Consider the following 17,468-nt stretch of genomic DNA (forward strand, 5'->3'; position numbering starts at 1 on the left):
TAGAATCGCTTTCTGGAGACTGGAGATGTTCGAGATCGTCTTCATGCCATACATTTATATGCTCGAAGACCAATGGTTTGCATTCCACTTACTGCAAATCGCAAAAGAGCGCGAAGAATTTGGACACAGCAACACCGCAGCTGGACAAATCTGGATTGGGCTCGTATACGTTTTAGTGACAAGTCCAGGTTCAGCCTGCAACCAGATAACCGACGTATCGTGATATGGCATGAAAGTGGGATAAGAAATAATTCACATTTTGTTCGAAAAAGACCCCAATATCATGGTGGGAGTTTGATAGTATGGACTGGAACAAGTATAGGTGGTCATACTGATCTCTATTTCATCAGAAACGGTTCCTTAACAGCACAAAGTTATCGCGATGAGATTTTGGAACCTATAGTTCGTCCATATACTGCTGCAATTGGCCAAGAATTCATATTTATGTTTGACAATTCTCGTCCACACTGTGCAAGTTTGGCACAAGAGTGGTTTAAGGAAGAAAGGTATTAAACGAATGGACTGGCCTGCCTGTTCATCGGATTGTAAACCAATCGAACATGCCTGGTATACTTTAGGTAGGCGCGTTTCCGTCCCGTTCGACTGGTGCCACCACGATCACTTCAAGAGCTCGAAATTATTCTCAGAGAAGAGTGGAGAAATATGTCACAAGAACTATTTGATCATTTTATCCGGTCCATGCAATCAAGATGTACCGTTGTTTTGGCTGTTAATAGAGATAAAACGCCCCATTAAAAATTAACAAAAACGTTTTTGGCTAATCTTGTTGTTATTCTTGTTAAAATTATTTCACGCTAAAATGTATAATTTGCTAAAAAGTAAGAAATATTTTTCATGTATAAAATACCCAATAGGTATACTTATTTGCAGAAATTTATAATTATCCGACAGAAACTAAAAAATCCCTAATTATTTTAAGCAGTCAATTTTAAATAATCACTAAGTAGCTATAACAACACACGAAAAAATCGACTTACATCTCTTATTATTTTCATATCCAATCACTTACTTCCTAATTTTATACCTTGAAATTTCTTTGGAAATTTCAGGTCACTTTTATATAAGCTTTCAGTGCTGTTGTACAATTTTACTTAAAGTTTCACTAATCTTAGGAAACATTTAATTCATGGGGAACATTTTATTTAGTCAACATTAAATGAAATCATGGGGAAAGATTTTTTTTATTGCATATTTTTTATTGCAGATTTTTGCACTAAAATCAATGCTCTTTGAAAGAAGTGTCATTTGAGTAATGTTCATCCGCCATTACCCTCTCTCGTCCACTGCAAAAACAAGTAGTCATTTGTTTTACAACAACCAGAACAGAATTTTGTTAATTATAAAAGAAAATGTTGATGTCGTTTTCAAAATTCGAGATATGCGAAAAATATTACAGTGTTGAGCAAACAGTCATAATGAAAGCTTCATGACCATCCATCTCTCTCTAGTAGTGGGTTGGACCGCCTTTGAGATAACGGCTTGCACTCACCTTGGCATTTACCCCACTTGATCAGGGAACGTGGCTGAGGTTTTGTGAAATAGACAGAGCGAAAGAATTGCGTCGATCATCAGTTGCTTCATTACACTTTGGTCCTACAAATGTTTCCTAAGATTCAAATCAGGAGAATTAGGCAGCCAGGGGACGCACACGTGGAATGTGGAATGCCATTTATATTTTCTTCCAACCATGCTTGCACAATGTGAACCTTGTGAGAAAGGACGTCTACCGGGAAAATTCCAAATCCATCGGTCACATTTTGGCAATGTAGGTGCATAAATGATCAGACACAATTCCCAGATAAGAAGCTGCTGTCAAGGTATTGATTCAGAACGATAATAACTGCGCCTGGTTTCTATTTATTTATGAACATCCACAACTTTTATAGTAAAGTTGTGGATGTTCATGAACATCTTCTTTGGGATTGCTTAAAACGCAATTTCATTTTATCTAAAAGTTTACCATTTTGTTTAAAGTGTCAGGAAATGAAATGACCCTATATAAATAGTGTTATGGCTCTATCGAGGAGTATGAGTTATAAATTGAATTCTGGTTCTAAGTCAACAGAGACGTAATTAAATTATGTTACTAATTAAATAAGTAAAATAAAACAAATTGTCTAACTCTCTCATATTCCCAAAGGAATGGGCGAAGGTCCTTTGCTAATATCTTGAAGATAGATGAAAACCACTCTCTTGATAACAATCCTTAAGCCGTCACTATTGTGATTCTAAGCTATCATTGAATGAAGGCTTCTAAGAGAAGAGAGAGAGAGAGAGAGAGAGAGAAAGAGAATTGTCCCCATTTCCTGTATCTTTCCTGTAACACCTCGTCTCCCTGTCTGTAGTTGAGTGAATACTACGATCGAGACTCCGGAGAAAGCTTACTTTTCCGTATCAAATATCAACTATCTTCGACAATTGAAGAGAATATTACAAAAAGGCCCGCGTTTTCGGTTTTCTTATTTTTTTTTTTTGTTTTGTAATTAGAAATATGGATTCAGGTGCCATTTCACAAGTCTGCAATGTCTCTCAAATGAATAAATTTGGAATAAAACGCTTGTTCTTCAATCATTTTTTTTTGAGAGTCTACATGCAGTTGGTTCATTTTATAGCATTCCCTAATGTATTCAATACGGTTTTTAGTAATATTAGTAATCTATGTTTTAGTCATCTATGAATGATTACTGATGACAAACCATTGGGAATTGTCAACTAATACGATCATAGTTATAGTATAAGACAACATTTCCATAATCTTTATGATACACATACGTATAAATTGTATATAAGATACTTTCGCTTCAGATTATCAAGCAAAGAAAGCAGTCGCTTTTAGAGAACCCTATCTCCACGAATAAGGACGAATGTCATGATGATGTGAACTATAAGTCAAACAAGAGACTGGCTTTCTTAGACATTTTGTTGAATCAATATTTTTCTGATCCCTCATTCACCGAAGAAGACATCAGAGAAGAGGTGGACACTTTCACATTTGAGGTGAGGCTGTATAAACATCTTTTTTGTTATGCCGACTAATAAGAACCCAACAAAGATAAAAAAGTAAATCTTTGCCAATAATCATTTTCCCCTAACAAAGCATGTAGGCAAAATATATTTTAATTTGGTTATTAAAATTTACTAAATGTAAAGGATTTTGTTGTTGTTATTGTTCTTCTTCTTCTTTATAAATGATTGGTTTCAATGAATAACATTATCATTATGTACCTGTCTGTTAGTATAATGCAGCAGAAAATTATCATAAAATCAAAAGTTAAATTGTCTTCGACAATCATTTCTTTGCAATTATTTGGATTAGGATTTGGATTTAGCCTTACTTAAATTTAGTCCATCTTCAATCCTTGAAATGTTTTTGTTAAATAGTTATTTATCTAAAACATCTAAAAGGTTTTCGTTTTTGATATCTAGTGATAAAAATTTGTTAATATGTTTAATATCATATCATTTTATGTAGGGTCACGATACGACAGCAGTAGCTCTGAACTGGGCTTTATATTCAATTGGAATTCATCCCCATGTACAGAACAAGATTCAAGAAGAAATCGACTTCATTTTTGGAGATGACGATGACCGACCTGTAACACCAGATGATCTCAAAGATATGAAATACTTGGAATCTGTTGTGAAGGTAAACTTCAATTATATCTTTTAGATTTGAGTGTTATCAAGCTGTGTCTTTTTTTTATCATATTCGTCGCATGGTTCTACTGTCCAAATCGTTCCTTGGTCACCTGTATTTGTTGCCTAAATCTGTATCTGTCCATACCTTTACTTCAACAGATTGGACATTGCAATATCATGTTGATATCTTGACTAATGGTGTCTGTCTTTTTCTTGGTTTTCCTCTTGGTCGTTTATCAATAATATTTATAGTCTTCCTGAAGAATATATTTCTTCGAATTCCCTTCGACTGTCATCTTGTCATCATCCATACGAAAAAACATGTCCTGCCCATTATTCCTTTTACTTAATTGGACTAATGAGTTTCTATGTTGGATTGTTTTTAAATAAACATAAAGCTCGCTACGCTGAAGTGGTTTGAAACAGAAAAGAAAAAAAAATGGTTTAAATAAATATAAGGTACGAAAATAACGAGAACTGAAAATTGCATAAATTCGAGCTCTAGGCTCACCAACTAAAGTGTTTTAACACGGAACACAGCAGGAACAATTCATATTGTGTTGCGTAGTGCGTGACGTTAAAATGGATACCACTCAGTTAAGTGTGAATACAATAATGATCTACTTGATAATGAAAATGCTCCAGCAACACTGTTGAATAAAATGTAATACAATAAGTCATTCTGGCCAAATATCCAAGCAAGTACACTTGAGTTGAGCAGAGTGTTTCAAGTCACATTATCCTACAACTTTCTATCGTTGTAGTCCAATTACTGTGAGATCTACACCACGTGAGATGGATATTTTCAATGATATTTGCCTAGAGTTCTTCTTTAGCAACGATAACAAAGGATTGATTAGGAATGTCTGTCTGAGAATATACAACCTGAAAAAAAAAAGATACATCCTTCAGAAGAAAAAAAAAATTCTGTTGTTGTTCCAGTTTTCTAACCAGGAATTAACTCAGTTATGAAGTGATCTGTGTATTGGCCTAAGATTTAACTGAGGCATACACACAAATTACAAACGAAAAGTACAAAATAAAAATAAAACAAATCAGGTGATATTTCCCGGTTCCGAAACTGCATAACCACATATCTACGTAATCGCATAGCTTCATGTATTGTTGGGTTGAGCTATTTTGGATAAACGACTGCAGCAGGCTACGAACACAGGCTATTCAATCGGTGCATTCAGTAAGCTACCTGCGTTTGTTCTTCTAGCTAGTTTCTTTGCGTTTGGGAAAAATGTCTCACCTTTGGTTTAATCCTACAACACAAAGCTCTGTTTTAGTGATTTCAACCACGATTAATAATTGGTACTCTAATTGTGCTATTATTGCCACAATTTGATTAATGATAGACTTAGGAACTGATGGAAAAAACTCATTGGAGATAGTCAATCAAATGATATGACTTTTTATTTCTTCATACCATTCCAACACCACCAAAATCTGAAGATTTCTGCAAATGTATAATGTTTGCTATAGTTTATACACAAAGTTACGTTAAACGGTAAGATCAAATGTAAATTTAAGTTGGCCACTTCTTTTCATACAATTCAGCAGCGTTTACAAATCAAATGTGTTGTCAAATGGCATATTTATAAATAAATTAAAGTGATGAAAATGAATACAATAAGGCATCGTTTATTGATTATTTACTTTTCCATAATTAAAGGCTTGTGAATTCGATAGAGTGAGTTTCACGATAACTGACCAAAAAAGAACACGCGTGCGCGCGCACACACACACACACACACACACACACACACACACACACACACACACACACACACACACACACACACACACACACACACACACACACAGATTATTTTTAATGAAGAAACACTCACATAAAGTATTAAGAATACAGTTCGGTCTTAATGCAACCACTTTCTGCAACACTTTATGGCAGATTGCCTAATTTTGTTAATTTGGAGGCAACATAGGGAATCAGAATAAACAGGGGACTTTCGATTATTGTTATACATCTTGTAAGGTTAATTTGACTCAACAAATTCAGAAATTTGTGTGCAGTTCTATGAACACGAGAGACAGAAAGTTGATGTTAAATATTCATTTTTTCCCCCTTCAACAGGAGGTGCTTCGCTTATATCCATCAGTTCCCATACTTGGCCGCCTGTCTGCGAAAGAACTCATTCTAGGTAAGCAACAGAAAATTAGTGTCACCAATTAAATACATAAATCATTTAATAAAATAAAACATAAATCACTGAAGAAATTGAATTTTATAATATTACAATGGGCAATATACTGGGTCATATAATTACAAGGGGCGATGAATCCAATGTACTGATTTAAAAACGAATTTTGTCACTGAAACAATCGGAGGTAAAAACCAAGTCTACAATCCAAACTTTTATCACATAAGGACTTTTTTTTTTACGTGACGCTTCCAAGGATCATTATCGGAGGTTACTCGGCTCCACAAAATCCTCCTGTCTCCACCACTTAATTTCAGATCTGCATTTAAAGGCATTAAGCACCCTCAACATACTCCGCCAGTCGCCACTACTTCCTACATGTAGTATTTCTTGTCTGTCTAACCCGTGTGTCTTTCCTGGTGTATGAGTATAGAAAATCCAGAGTTTCAGAGAGAACGAAACCAGCTCGTTCCTTATGAAATCGGCTAACTTATCCTCAGCTGTAAACAACCACATATAATGATTCCTCTCGTGAGAAAAAAAAAACAAAAGCAATTTACCTCTTTTTTCAATCGAAGGGCGTAATCTGCTATTGTTCTTCCAGATCAGCGAAGAAGATGTAGAAAAGATAATGTTATGTGTATACCTCTTGATATCCAGTGTATTATCTGTTACAGATCCAAAGACTTTTATACGGAATTTAGGAGAGTACAACAGTTCGTTCTAGAAATTCTGTTTTTTTTAACCAAATGATCAGATTTTATCAAAATTTTGCGAGAGTTACTTATTGAAAGAGAAATTATTACACTCGTATTAACAGATGATTTTGTGCGCATTGAAACATTTCGAGAATGAAACATTTGATAATATAAGTGTTTGATAGAACCTTGATATTGTTATCGGAAGCAAGAAAATTCTAAACTGGTACAATCCTTGGAATGAAAACTGGTACCATAAGAAGCAAATAATACATGACTGCGTTGTCGTGTGATTTATGAAATTAGAAATTAGACAAATTGGATGTTACCCTATCTATTGCTCAAAGGAATATCTCCGGTTTCCTTTCCCCCAGATCTTCATTCTTCCTTTATGAACTGACGGGATTAATTTTAAAAGGCATCGAATACAAGGTAGGGGCCAAGAACTTCTCTAACTACAATCCTTTTTTCTCCAAGGATTTTGAAAAGAAATTCAGCATATCGCACATTGCTTTTACAAACAAAAGTACCAGCATCAGGCAGCATATAGGAGCATCGCAATCTTGGCATTGCAGGAGAACTAAATTAATTGACGTAGCACGTAGCATTTTGTCATGATTACAACTGATGCTGATTGAAATTATCACAAACTAAGTTCTAATAATAAATAAAAAAAATAAAATATATGCGAAAATGAAGGAATTTAAGCAATTCTGGAGTTGACGAGAATTTATGCAAACCATCTTATACGTCATACGCTGAATCATATTAATCATATCAATCACCTGCCATTAATCTTTTTAAGCATTTTTCGTAGTAGCAGTTAGTAGACTTTGATTTTCTGTACGTAATACTATTTAACAAATCGTGAAACCTAACAAAGACATCATTGATCTGGAATTCATGCTTTGATGACATTGGCTTAATAATAATAATAATAATCATTACACGTGATACCGAACATACACTATGCTGACAAAAGTATTTGGACACCTTACCTGCCATGTAAATTGGGATCCTACTACGTGCAAATATTCAGAGAATGACTGCGTAAGTCTAGTAATAAAAGTAGGATGTGTTGCAAGTTTTGCACTGACAGACTCCAAATAGGATGGTAGCTGGGTGTCACATCAGTGATTTTTCTGTCCGTGACTTTGCTACCCGTCTCAGTATACCGAAATTCACCATCGCTTATGTCATTCGTAGATGGAAAGTTGATAGTGTTAGCACAGCAGGAAAACGTAATGGGATGCCATCGACACACACACACACACACTGACCGAGATACGAGGTCTGTCTCGGAATGTTCGAGCATCTCGCACATCATCAGCGGCTGACCTCGCAGCCAACTTTAAAAATGCTGCAGGGACATCTGTCAGCAATAGAATGTCCGCACAGAGTTGCATGCCTTAGTTTATCACGATAGACGTAATGCAAACAAACCACTCACATCCGCCCCCCACACCTCAAATCCAAACGGCATATTGAGTGGCGTCTTTCACACTTAGTTCTTGTACCGTAGATGATCGGAAAAACATTCTGTGGAGCTACGATTCAACGTGTTTCACTCATAATGGTCATATTTGTATCAAGAGATTACACTGGGAACGGTACCGGCAGGCCTGCACCATTTCAACTGTCAAATTTGGTGGAGGCTCGGAAATGATATGGGGATCTTTCCATTAAATAGAGCTTGGCCCATTGGTGGACGTGCACAAAACCATAACATCTGATGGCTACCTTGACATCATAGACAACTGCTTGCTTCCGACGCTGTGGAAGTACTTCGGCAACAACCCTTTCATGTTTCAACATGATAATATTCCATGCAATACTGCACTGCGTATCCGAGACTAGTTTCCAAAAAACAACATTGAGGTGATGGAGTAGCCATATCAGAGTGCAGACTTCAACACCATCAAACATCTTTGGGACGAATTAGAACGCTAAATTCCTCCGGATCACATAGTTCGTCATCATCAAAACATCAGACAACAATTTCCATTTTGTTTGTGCTTCTGGTGGAGTGTTGCATTTTTTAGTAGTTCTAGGATGTAGACTACAAAGTACTTCCTTGTTAAAGTCATTTGCTACCTGTTAAGATTCCACATCTTTCATGAAGCTTTATTTCAAAGGCAGTTGTTTATGATTGATTATGATGTGATTAGAAGTATTTTGCTTGTAAGTATCGCATAAAACCTTGTCTTTTTCTTTTCTGTGACAGTCGATTTAAGGTCTAAGTATCTTAGATAATCTTTATAGTTAGCAATATATTGCGTTACCTATGCCTCTTAAATTTTCTGTAGGTACAATTTACTGGAGGATATTTATGACAAGATCATAATATTTGGGTTGGTTTAAACTTCATACTGTTATTTTAAGGAATTCTGTTCTTAGGGGAGTTGTATATTTTGCTGAATGTTTTATTATTTTGTGTTTTGTATCTGTTAGTCCATTCACAATATTTTACAATATTTTCCTTTAATAATAATAATAATAATAATAATAATAATAATAATAATAATAATAATAATAATAATAATAATAATAATAATGAGCAGCAATAATAACAAATGCAGATTATGCGATCAGAAAGATGAGACTGTAGAACATCTAATCAGTGCCTGCAGCAAAATAGCTCAAACTAACTATAAATACCACCATGATCAAGTGGCCAAAGTAATTCATTGGCATGTATGCAAATAATAGGGCTTTTCTACTTCTCATAACTGGTGGCAGCATATAATAGAGACTGTATTGGAAAACGAAACAGCAAATATTCTTTGGGACTTTCGAATACAAATTGATCGGCATTTGGAACACAATAGACCTAATATCACAACGAACATCGACAGGTTTGGATTATTGATATGGCAGTATCCAGAGATAACAAAATTAAAAACAAAGAACTGGAAAAAATTATTAAATATCGAGATCTGGCAATCGAGTTGGCAGGCTGTGGTTTAAACACACTAAAGCTATCCCAATAGTTATCAGTACACTTGGTGCAACTTCAAAGAAGTTATCCAACTATTTACAGCAATTAAACATCAGCGAAGTGACCCCATATGACTTACAAAAAATAGAATTACTTGGAACAGTCCATATTACTCGAACGCTACCTGACGGACTATTCTTAGGTTCTTGGGTAGAATCTGAATTGTTCTGAATCACCAGTCAAATTGTTGTTTATATTAAATTATATTATGTTGATTATAAATTATATTTTTTGTTTAAATAATGTTGTTCAAATCTTATTTTAACTGTGTATCAATTATTATAATAATAATGATTTATTATCTTTCAAAAAATTGAATGACTGTGGTGCATATTTTGTTACATGATATTATAATTATTATAATTAGAAAATTATAATATTATAATTAAAGTTAAAATTAGTAAAATATTTAGAGCTTCTTTCTGTTAGCAGGGAATGCTGAATGAATTCATTTCAATTTTTCACAATATAATTTTGAAATAGGTAATAATTTTAATATTTTTAATAACAATACCAATAATAACCATATTGGTCTTCGAGAATAATTACACCTTTTTTTCAACACCATGATAAAAAGAATTGATCAGTAAGTACTTATTTATTTTGTTTACAGTAAGTAAAATTGATACATGCAAAAATTATTATTAATAGTATTAATACTACTGAATGTTTATTTTTCACTTGGTTAAACTAATAAATTTAGTTTAATCCTTTATCCAAGTGTGTGCAAAGAAAGTATGTGCCTGAAAATATCTTCAGGACTGGGGTAAGGTTGTACGAGTTGCCCGGTGTTGTACTACCTTACCCCAGTTCTGAAGATATTTTCTGGCACAAACTTTCTTTGCACACACTTGGATAAAGGACTAAACTAAATTTATTAGTCTAATCAAATAAAAAATAAACTTTTAACATCTTTCTCTAAATCCAGAGTAATTTAATAAAAAGGTGGCACACCTTTTTGAAACTCCTATAGGTAAAGATGACATCGCCATTACTTCTGCCTGGTATCTCCACTTCTGGACCTCGCTCCCAGATCTCGATAGGGGTCGGAACTGGTGGAGGCTGGCTTTGAGAGGCTCTGCTTGGAGATAGGTTTTTGCCTGTCTCTGAGTAGGGCCACCGCTGAGATTATGGCTCTGGCTGGTGGTGGTGGTGGGGTGAGCCTGCCACTGGGTAGAGCCAACGCTGAGAAGTTCTTCTCAGTGACGGGGTGAGTCTGTCACTGAGTGGAACAACGCTGAGTTGGACGGTCTTTCGGCCACTATGGAGTGGTCTAGGGATCGTCCTAATTTTTAGAGAGGTCTTTACTTAAATACACCTCAGTTATGGTCGAAACTAGTCTGGGTAGTGGCCCTTCCCTTAATGCATAACATTATACATATCCTCAAGGAGATGTGTTTTGCATTGTGGGAGATACTGAGATAGGAGTGATGTTAGCTTGGTCCACCTTTGCTACGAGTTTCCCAGCGTTGTAGTACCTTACCCCAGTCCTGAAGATATTTTCAGTGGCAAACTTTGTTTGCTCACACTTGGATAAAAGAATTAAACTAAATTTATTATAGTATTAATAATAGTTTCGTTAAATAGTTATTCAATTCATATATACTATTAGAATTAATATCTTGCATATATATGTAAACTTATAATTTTTATATTCATAATTCTATTTAAAAATCTTTAAGATCATCTTGCATACATTGTATGTTTTATATACAGCTAATATATAGTTGTTACATTCTTTGTTCACTAAAGGATTGAGTGTACAGTTTTTACATACATTTTTGTTATAAATATATATTTCTCAGAGAGATTATTATTATCATTCAGGCTATTTACAATTCTACTGTTAACAAATTGTAGTCTGTTCGAAGAGTTCAGTATTTAGCTCTAAGTAAACAATGCCTATGTTAATAACAACTATGATATTGGTGATTGTGAGCATTAGTTGATTAAGCAGTACTGAGGAAGGCTAGTCCCACAGACTTCGAAGCTAGGGTTAGCTTTTTTGAAGATTGTAGAATTAGCAGCATGCTATATTAACTATGTTGTTTTAGCTTCCAGAGTTCGTGCTTTAATGTACTGTAATTTTCTATGTGTATTAAGTTTTGTGGTAGGTCGTTGATAAATAGCGTGGTATGAGATGTGACTCGCTGCAGAACCGTCTGAGTTGCTGAAGTGTCTAGTGGTGTAAAGAGTTGTGGTGGGTCGTGTTATAATCCCTTATAATAACAGTACGTAGTGTTTCAGGTTTTTAACCACCCAACCAGCCAAGATGTATATATACGTCCAGGTTATCAAGGATGCGAAGTGCATATTAAAATTGTAATACCATTGATATTACATTGAAATATATGATGAATACGAAGTGTAGAGGAGTTGTATATGTTATTCAAATTGACGGCGACCTGGTTAATGCTCAGGATTCTGTGTATTGCCATAAGCGGTTGGTTAATTTGTTGTTGTACAGTATATGAAATCTCGAAAGGACAATTGATTGGTATGCAGATATTCTATATGTGTTGTCCATTTAAGTTGGCCGTCTATGTAAAGGCCAAGGTATTCTGCATGTGCTACCGTTGTGATTTCGGGAAAGAGGCAGCTGTTTTTGTTGATAATGCAGTTGTATGAGTGACAACGTAGCGCGTGTGGTGCAGGACGCATGATTCTTGGGTGCTGAATAAGTATCATGTACGTTTTGGTGCTATTCGTCATAATTGAGTTTTGGTAGAAGTAAGTTGTGATTTCGTTTAGGAGTTGTTGTGTTTCAGAGAGAACGGTGTTAATGTCTGTGTTGATTGCTATTGGTGCAGTGTCGTCTGCGTATTGATATATTGACTTTGTTTGTCCAACAGAGTAGGTGATAATATGGCATATTGTGGGACTCCGTGTTTTATCTGTTTATCTCGGTTGTAATTTGTGTCTTTGGGTTCTGTTTGAGAGATAGTTCATGAATCAGGTGTGCTGCGTTCTTCTTATTCAGATTGAGTAGACTCATAGTATGATCCACAGCATGTCGTTTTCAAGTGTGTATGTCAAAAGCTTTGGTTAAAGAAGTATAAGAACAGCGTACGTATTTTTATGGAGAGCTTAGTTTATGGCGTCGGAGATATATTCTAATGCTTTTGGATTTCTGGAATCTGTATTTTTATCTTTTTTTGAGAATATTAATAATAATAATTTTGATTGGTATCATATCCTTTAATTAGAACAATTTAGCTGGCACAATGAGGTATTCAGTGTGTGTGGTCTGTTTAAGGTATGTAAATATTTTTTTTAATTTTTTTAATTTTTAATTTTTTATTTTATTTTATTTATTCATATGATGACATGAATAAATAAAATTAATTTATATCAATTTTTATTAATATAAATTTATATAAATTTATTTATATCATATGATGATATAAATAAATAAAATGCCATAATTTTCAGTAAAAGGGGCCGTGAGGTCCCTTTTACTGAAGAGTATGGCACCATCTCAATCCCCCCAAATTTTTATCCACCCTCGGGACCGGCATAGCTGACGTATCAGGCCTATGGATGGGTCTTAAGTATTCCTGACTGTAATCCGTGTGTTCATGGGGCCGGTTTGCCTGCTTGCGGGAGGAAAAACCAATATAATGTAATTTAAATATAATGGATTTGTTATTAATATGTATTACAGGTATAGTTTCAAGGCCCCTTGATAATATGCTGTTCGGTGTGATTGGTAGTGGGTATCGGACTCGTGTTATTAATAATTAACATTTGAGTTTAGTATTGTTTATTATTTGTGCTTGGAGAGTGCTATGTTGATGTGTTTGTGGACTGTGAACAGTATCGTCTGAATTATATATCTGACTCTGTACGAGGAGAATGGGAATATCTTTTATGGTAATGGTAATGGTAAAAACAGTGGGTGATATAATTATTCCTTAGGGAATTCTGTGTTCGATTTGTATATCTTTACTATAGTTGGAACCTACTTTTGTTACCTGAATTTTGTTTGACAGGAAATTGCTGATCCAGTTATCTAATTTTCCTTGAATTTCAATTGAGTGAAATGTGTGCAATAATATTTGATTATAAAGGGTATCGAACGCTTATTTTACATGTAACAGTATAAGTATGGTGAATTTGAGAGTACAGATAAATCGTCAATGGGTTTATAGTTTGTAAACCATTTTTACCCTGTTAATATAGAGCTGTGATTACTGGTGTTTTTAATTTTCTGGAGATAATAAATACCCTTATCGTTTATTGCACCGATCAATATCAAAAGTACCGGATGTTGTTGGTCATATTGGGTTATAAAGTCTGTTAGCCTGATGGTGACTATCCCTAGGCTAGATTTCAGGTTCAGCTAGGAGAGAGCATCTTTCATTTCAGGTTTGGAGACGGATGGCCAGAATATAGCTTGCTGCTGACTGTGGTGGTTTGGTGTTGTATTGGGCATGATCAAAATGATATCTCACTTCAGAAGAATAACGTTACAAAGTTTTGGTTGAAGGATTCTTGGTTGCAGGAGCCTTGGATGTTTTAAAATTTCTATTAACAAATTCGTTGAGGGTCGACCTTGTTTGTTTCATACTGCCACTATTTTCAAAAAATTCCTGGGATTAATAGTTTCTTTTGTCGGCTTATAGAATAATAATAATAATGATAATGATAATAATTTCACTATTCTATTTTAGGTTTCTTGTTATTCTCTGACTCTGAAATCTGACAATTGAATAAAATAATAATAATAATATTAATAATAATGTTTTCAATTTCAATTTTTATTTTATCCCAGATGGCCATGTTATTCCTAAAGGTACGCAAATCTACATACCTGTTTTCGCCTTGCACCGTAATGAAGAGGTATTTCCTAATCCGGAAGTTTTTGATCCAGAGCGGTTTCAACTGAACGAGAGTATTAGGCGTAATCCGTGCACTTATATGCCTTTCTCAATTGGACCAAGGAACTGCATTGGTAAAGTTAACGCTATTATCTATCTATCTATCTATCTTCCTATATATATATATATACTCCTATAATATAAAATGATAAGCCTTTTTTTGTAACGTTTTTATGTCACGTTTTTTGTCAAGTTATTTGAAACGTTTTGAAACTCAGGGGCTACCCTGAGTGTCGAGTCTTCAAAATTCGAGTCATCAGAATTCGAGGAAAACCGGCATATCAGTCCGGAACTCGGGGGGTTAAACGCCAGGAGGGGGTGGAATCCCCCCTTTCTAGTCTTCAAAGTTTGAGTCATCAGAATTCAAGGAGAACCGGGCTACCAGTCCGGAACTCTGGGGGAGTGGCGCCGTAGGCGTCATGGGGGGGGAGGGGATTGTCTATATAAGCTTGTAAATCGAGTTTCAGGCTGAAAAATCCTGCTACCTTTGTACGAAATCGGCTAATTCATCTTCAATTGTAAACCATTCATATGAGGATTCCTATGCAAAAGGCATAGGGCAAAAACAGATCGCCTATAAGAAAATGTCTAAAGGTAGTCCGTTAGTTAGGAGTCACTCATTAAGCGGATTATCCTCTTCTGCTCATTATCAATAATTCCTAAGTAGAATTTGATTGCAATATCCAAAATGTGTAAGTTGGTCGGAACTGATTTATGAAATGTTCGGATTTGACGAGAATATAAGTAATATGTTGAATGGGACAAAAAAATAAATAAAACACCAATTCTTTTTAGAAGTTGAGGAGGCTTTTGTGTATACAGATTGAATAAGATTTTTCCAAACTATTTCGGGTCACACATTTACATCACAAATGAATATTTTGACTTAAGAACTGTAGACTGCCGTTTTGCTAAATCTTCAAAAGAACAAAACGTGTGCAGAAGAGGTTGAAGTAGAAGTGTCAAAAGCTACGGTAAATATTTTTTCCAAAGGACACTAATATGCAGATATGGACTATTGGAATTATTATTTTTTTGCAATCACTTCAAAATTTGGTCAAAATAATCCAAAGGAATAAGAAATCAGAGGAGGCTAGTATCTGAATGTAGATCCTGAGAAATACCAAAAGTCTGCCATAGCATTCACCATACTTGGAAAATCGTATGTATTATGCTTCATGTGGAATATACTTCATGTTCTAATTTCTCCTTTCCATATCTCGTAGAAAGTGTTCTAATGCTGTGTATTAATTCTCGTACTGAAAGACGGGAATATTATCGTGGATTGCTGTCCTTTTCCAGAAATACCTTTAATACACCAGGAAATTTCGAAGGGTTTTTTTGTGCACTATGAGTTTTATTCTGTATAACAAAATTAATTTACAGATGTAATGCAACTGCGCCATAGTGAACAGTTATTTCGGAGGTGATTTTTATCACACGATAACGTGTCCTTTGGAATAATACTGATTGCCGTCTGAGGCAATTACAAAAAATGATCAATGAGGTATAACAAAAAAATCGATGTTTTTCTTATAATTAACGAATATTTAAATAATAGACGTCCTTTCTACTGAAAATGGACCTGTCAGGTAGTTCGCGAGAACTGCTACGTAATATATGATATAAAAAATTATACTGTTTAAAAAATCAATAATTTTATTTGCAAATCCGTCAGAAATTCATTTTTTTACAGTAAGCTAAATAATAATATTCTGCCATAACACTTGAGGAGTATATTACTTTATTTTGTATGCGTATGAACGGTAATGTGTATATTTATTTCCACTTTTATTTATTCATTAATAACTTTTTTTTTTCAGGTCAGAAGTTCGCTATCATGGAACTAAAGGTTGTTTTAAGTAATATTTTACGCAAATTTACCATCCATTCTTTGGATCCTCTGGATGAGATTCATTTTGTAGCAGAACTGGTTTTCAGACCAGCTAATAAGCTTCGTATCCAATTTAGGCTAAGGCAGAAGAAATAATAGCTTATCAAATATTCTTTCTGTGATTTAATAAATTTAATAATTAAATAGTGGATATTAAATAATATACTCCTATGTTTATTGAATAAATGAAGTAGTAGATCCGAAGAAGTAGATCTGTCTTTGCTTGTTCTAATAGTTTGTCTACTAAATCACCAAACGTTTGCTTTTATAGTCAAAACATTTTATAAATGACTTTTGAAGTATAAAATACGAAACACGTATTGAGTATAAAATGTCGTTTTATAATCCAAAAGTTATTAAAATTTTTATTATCCTTGAACAAATCAATGTTCAAATCACCTACAAAAATGTACTCGCATAAACTTTGTTCCATATTAAAAGCACGCAATTGTAATCTGGTGAATTTGTACCACAATGTCAGCAAGTTCTTTCTTAATATACTTTCTTAATTAAAATTAGAGTCACTGCTCATTATGTTAAACTTTAAGGTAGGTTGGAGAACAGCGTGGTGAGCAGACCATTTCTGTATGCGATATTTTTCATTTTACCTAAATATTTTACCGCAGATTCCAAGGCATTTACAGGTCAGTAGTTAGATGCCTCACTTTTTGTAACATCCTTGTACACTTCACCCTCATACATTCTTTCCATTCCAGGAGGATCACTCCTTATCTGAGGTTCATATATTCAACAGAGTCACGGGCGTAAACTGTTTGGCTGACATTCCTTTAGCAGACTTATTAATTTCACATCTCTCTCTCTCTCTCTCTCTTTCCTCTACTCCTGGATAATTCTTATCTGGATTACAGAACAACCCTAGAACCTTTTTCCATGCATTTCTAAATATTCATCCAACAAGAGACAGAGATGCACTGGGTGACGTGATACCTATACGTGGTTCATACATCATAGCAAAGTGAGCGCTCATTTTTCGAACTATCTCACCACCTACTGACACCTGGTACTACTTGCACTCAATAAAGTTATTCTTCTGCATTAAAAGTTTACAGAAGTATTAAAACGTGTATTACAGCAGCTGAGTAATAAAATTCTCTTTGACTGCCTTTAATGTGTACAGTCACTTTCTCTTGATACTTCGATTTTGCTTTC

General features: G+C 34.6%; 1 protein-coding gene across 1 annotated transcript; it reads left to right on the top strand.

Moving 5' to 3' along the window:
* Positions 1-2,826: 2,826 nt before the first annotated feature.
* Positions 2,827-16,362, top strand: LOC150092081 (cytochrome P450 4c3-like; the record flags this gene model as incomplete). Its single annotated transcript, XM_090415325.1, has 5 exons — positions 2,827-3,018; positions 3,494-3,667; positions 5,762-5,828; positions 14,299-14,478; positions 16,228-16,362. Coding segments are annotated over 5 exons (748 nt in total), but the record flags the coding sequence as incomplete, so codon positions are not given.
* Positions 16,363-17,468: the final 1,106 nt, after the last annotated feature.

The sequence above is a fragment of the Typopeltis vanoorti genome, unplaced genomic scaffold (assembly GCF_054136105.1).
Source record: "Typopeltis vanoorti isolate ZY-2024b unplaced genomic scaffold, IOZ_Tvanoo_1.0 HiC_scaffold_782, whole genome shotgun sequence".
Lineage (NCBI taxonomy): Eukaryota > Metazoa > Arthropoda > Arachnida > Uropygi > Thelyphonidae > Typopeltis > Typopeltis vanoorti.